The sequence below is a fragment of the Tauraco erythrolophus genome, chromosome Z (assembly GCF_009769465.1).
Source record: "Tauraco erythrolophus isolate bTauEry1 chromosome Z, bTauEry1.pri, whole genome shotgun sequence".
NCBI lineage: Eukaryota > Metazoa > Chordata > Aves > Musophagiformes > Musophagidae > Tauraco > Tauraco erythrolophus.
Genome location: NC_141496.1, coordinates 74,201,201 through 74,205,342, shown reverse-complemented (window position 1 = coordinate 74,205,342; position 4,142 = coordinate 74,201,201). Strand labels below are relative to the sequence as shown.

Here is a 4,142-nt window from a genome sequence, read left to right as displayed (position 1 = left end):
TGGGAGATGAATGAGATGATCGCTGTCATCTTCAGAGTGAAAAAAGACTGAGGACACTGAGCAACAACTGTGTTGCTTGAATAATACATCTCTCCCAGTTGGACTGAAGAACTAGAAGGGGGAAGAAATAATAGTAATAATAATAACAACAATAACAATAGGTAAACAGTAAATTATTTTATTTAAAAAATCAATTTAAAACATCCTGAATGTGCTAAAGAATTCAGTTGATTCACTGTATGGTTTTGTTATATTACTTCTTTTCTGAAGGAGAGAATCCAGGAAAAGGGAGGGTGGGAAAACAGGGTGTGCATCACTCTTTAAATCCCTTTACATTCATCTGGGATGTGGTTTGCTCCTTCCCTCTTACAGAAGGCTTTTGAAAATGCATCTCCCACTTTTCAAGTGGCCAAAATAGACTGCTGGAACAGCAGTGGCTCACATGTTTTTGTGATCTTAAGAACCTCTATATAGAATCACAGAGAGAGATTGGTTGGAAGGGACCTTAAAAGATCATCTAGTTCTACCTCCTCCTGCCATGGGCAGGGACACCTTCCACTAGATTAGGTTGCTTAAAGCCTCATCCAACCTGGCCTTAAACACTTCCAGGAAGAGGACATCCACAACCTCTCTGGGCAACCTCTTCCAATGTCTCACCACCCTCAGAGTGCGGAATTTCTTCCCAATGTTTAATCTAAATCTACCCTCTTCCAGCTACCCTCGCCCTATCACTATGTTCCCTGATAAAGAGTCCCTCTCCAGCTTTCTCGTAGGCCCCTTTAAGTACTGGAAGGTTGCTGTTTTCCAATGAAAGTATAAACACTTCCGCATTAAACAATAAGCCTACCCTACTACCCAGAGTAAATCAGATATCTCTTGAGATGTACAGGCTCTGTGTTAAAAACTGTTGGTGTGCTGGTCTCTAGCAGAGGTTGAGATCTCAGTTTCGTCCCTTGATACCCATCCTTTGAAAGTTTCTTTCATGTGATTGCGAAATGCTTGCGACCCTTGAGTAAATAAATGGTAAGGTCGGGAGCTCTAGCTCTTAAAGAGTTCCCTAAACTAAACTATTTCATTTTGGGCCAATGGAAAGTGTCCACCTATCCAGCACAACTTTTTGTTTTCTTGCCTTTCCCAGAAAAAAAAAAAAAAATTTTTACAAATCTGGTTCAAGTGGAACCAGTTATCTCCTCATCCCCATCCTGGTTTGGTTACCAAGTTGAAAAACTTGCTATCTGTTCATCATCAACACGTACAGTTGAGGCATGAGCACTGATTCTCATTGGAGCGACTAACCTGTAATGTTTCTGGTAAAAGAGGAAGTGCTTCTGATATCTTCTGATATTTTTACAAAGCTGTGCAGATATCTTCCAATATTTATATATGGCAATGGAAAAAAGTCAGCTAGGAGGATCTGCTGCGAAAATGCGACCTATCAAAGTCCGTGAGAAAATGTTGCAATTAATCTAAGTCATAACTTAAAGAAAAACAGAAGTAAATTGAGAAGGACAATTAAAGTTGGTATAACTATTTTATATTTTAAAAAACCTCAACAACATTTAATGTATGTCTTGTATACACATGCAAAGGGAAAAAAAAAAAGGTAAAATGAACCATAAAGAAAAGTGATACTTACAAAGATGGGACTTGCTGTGTTTATTTTAAAAAGGGTCACAGAAATCCAACTAATTTGAGTGGGAAGTAGGATTGGGTTTATGATGACTGGCTTTCAGAGCATCTCCTTAATTGTAAATAGTGTAATTTTGTACCGTTAAGGGTGGGAAGTTATTTTAGGCATTGGCAACATGCACACTGGCGTCAAGACTTGACACCACCTTTCTCAGGCTCTTTGCTGCCTCAGGGCTGCCTGGGTAACAGGGATGAGCTTAGGAAGCAGTGGGTTTGCCCTACTGCTGCTCGGGCAGCGAGGGTTGGGTGGTGTTTTGGTAGCGCCACGTGCACTAGGTCTTTTCGAGAAGGAGTGAGCTGGTTGGTGTGTACGCTGGGGCTTGCTGGCACCATTTGCGAATCCTCTCACAGTTCCTCTGCATTTTTTTCCGCATTTTGTAGAGGGAAACACCCTTGAGCAGTTCTCCACATTGCCCTCGTATTTCCGCAGCAGCGCTGCATCTGTGCAGAGCGTGACCGACGGCTTACCCGCAGCCACCTTGATGAGCATCCAGCGGTGCTGGACCTTGGTGTCCCATCGTAGTCAGGATCCCGCTTGGCTCCTGTTTGTATCTTGTGGGTTGAGCACCCGCACGGGCTGCAGGTGACGTGGGGAGGCAGTGAGATTTACGTTGCGTTTGTTGTTCTTATTTTCAGAGCCTGGTTTGCGAGCCACTCTCCCGAATTAATATGCGAGGCTTGCTGGAGCTGGGGATCACCGCCTGCCCAGAGGAGCGCTTGGAGGAACGTGGCTTGATCTCCCTCTTGTGGAAAATTAGCGGAACTAAATTCTCGTGATAACTGCAGAAGTCCAACGTCGAGGAACAAATGATGGCAGCAGTTACCGTGCCACCTGGTGCTCTTGTCGGCCCTCAAGGTAACGAGGAGATGGACTCTCTGATCGTACTGCATTACAATTACACAGGAAAGCTTATTTTAAGGGAAAAGGCAACTGATAACGTAGACCTGCCCGCTATTGCATTTCTGATCCTGTGTAGTTTCATAGTCCTGGAAAACTTGATGGTGTTGATTGCCATATGGAAAAACAATAAATTTCACAACCGCATGTACTTTTTTATTGGCAATCTAGCTCTCTGTGATCTTTTAGCTGGGATTGTTTACAAAGTAAACATTCTTATGTCTGGGAAGAAAACTCTGAGCTTGTCCTCCACAATCTGGTTCATCAGGGAAGGCAGCATGTTTGTTGCCCTGGGAGCCTCCACTTTCAGCTTGCTAGCAATAGCTATTGAGCGGCATTTGACCATGATTAAAATGAGGCCTTACGATGCAAATAAAAAATACAGAGTGTTCCTTCTCATTGGTACATGCTGGCTTATTTCGATTTCCTTGGGTGCCTTACCCATCCTCGGCTGGAACTGTATAAACAACTTGCCAGATTGCTCAACAATTTTGCCTCTGTACTCCAAGAAGTATGTTGTGTTCTGCATTAGTATCTTCATAGCCATTTTGGTTGCCATTGTCATTCTTTATGCCCGTATCTACATCCTGGTAAAGTCCAGCAGTCGTAACGTCACCAACCACAATAACTCAGAGCGGTCCATGGCGCTCCTTAGGACTGTTGTGATTGTTGTTAGTGTCTTCATTGCCTGTTGGTCTCCACTGTTCATCCTGTTCCTCATCGACGTGGCCTGCAGAGTCAAGGAGTGCTCTGTCTTGTACAAAGCCAACTGGTTTATTGCTCTGGCAGTCATCAATTCTGCAATGAACCCCATCATTTACACTCTGGCCAGTAAGGAAATGCGCCGGGCTTTCTTTCGCCTTGTTTGTGGCTGCCTGGTGAAATCCAAGGTGGCCAGATCCTTGCCTATTCAGCCCACGCCAGATCACAGTCGAAGTAAATCCAGCAGCAGCAATACCCAGAAGCCAAAGGAAGATTTCCCGCAGATGAATGTTCCCTCGTGTGTTGCTGAGAAAAACGAATCTTCATTTCACAACGGAAACTTCTGTAAGTAAAGGACTCCTCGAGACAAGTACCTTTCTGTGGCTTTTAGATTTAAACTACATGTGTAGTTTAAGTATTCATGCACTTAAGTCACAGAGGAAAACACTAACCACTTATTTAACTTTGAGGACTTATTTATCACCAATCATTTGCTTTGGGTGTTCATTCAGTAACACGCCTGATTCAGAAAAAACCTCTCATGCTACCCAACAGCCAGTACAGAGTCCAGGCACATCTAGTAACATTGTGCACCACGATGGGATTGTGTGATGAGGGTGCATTTGGCACTGCCTGATCTTGCAAGACATCAGTAAAACCTGTTACAAACTTCAGCGTTCACTATACACTGCTGACAATCAGAAAATGAGCCTGATTATCGCCGACTGGGAGAAAAGCTCATTACGTATGTTGGTGATTATAGTTCTCTATAGTTCGCTGTTATGTTAATGGCCTTACGTGTATGTGATATAAATAGCTGTATATTTGTACAATTCCTTATTAAAAAGTCGTC

The 4,142-nt window shown here is 43.2% G+C and overlaps 1 protein-coding gene across 1 annotated transcript; it reads left to right on the top strand.

Moving 5' to 3' along the window:
* Nucleotides 1–2,496: 2,496 nt before the first annotated feature.
* Nucleotides 2,497–3,642, top strand: S1PR3 (sphingosine-1-phosphate receptor 3). The gene has a single exon (XM_009978051.2). The coding sequence runs from the start codon at nt 2,497–2,499 to the stop codon at nt 3,640–3,642; it is 1,146 nt and encodes a 381-aa protein (XP_009976353.1).
* The last annotated feature ends 500 nt before the right edge of the window (nt 3,643–4,142 follow it).

Coding starts and splice junctions, on each gene's coding strand:
- S1PR3 (XM_009978051.2), top strand. CDS start 2,497: ATGATGGCAGCAGTTACCGTGCCACCTGGTGCTCTTGTCGGCCCTCAA.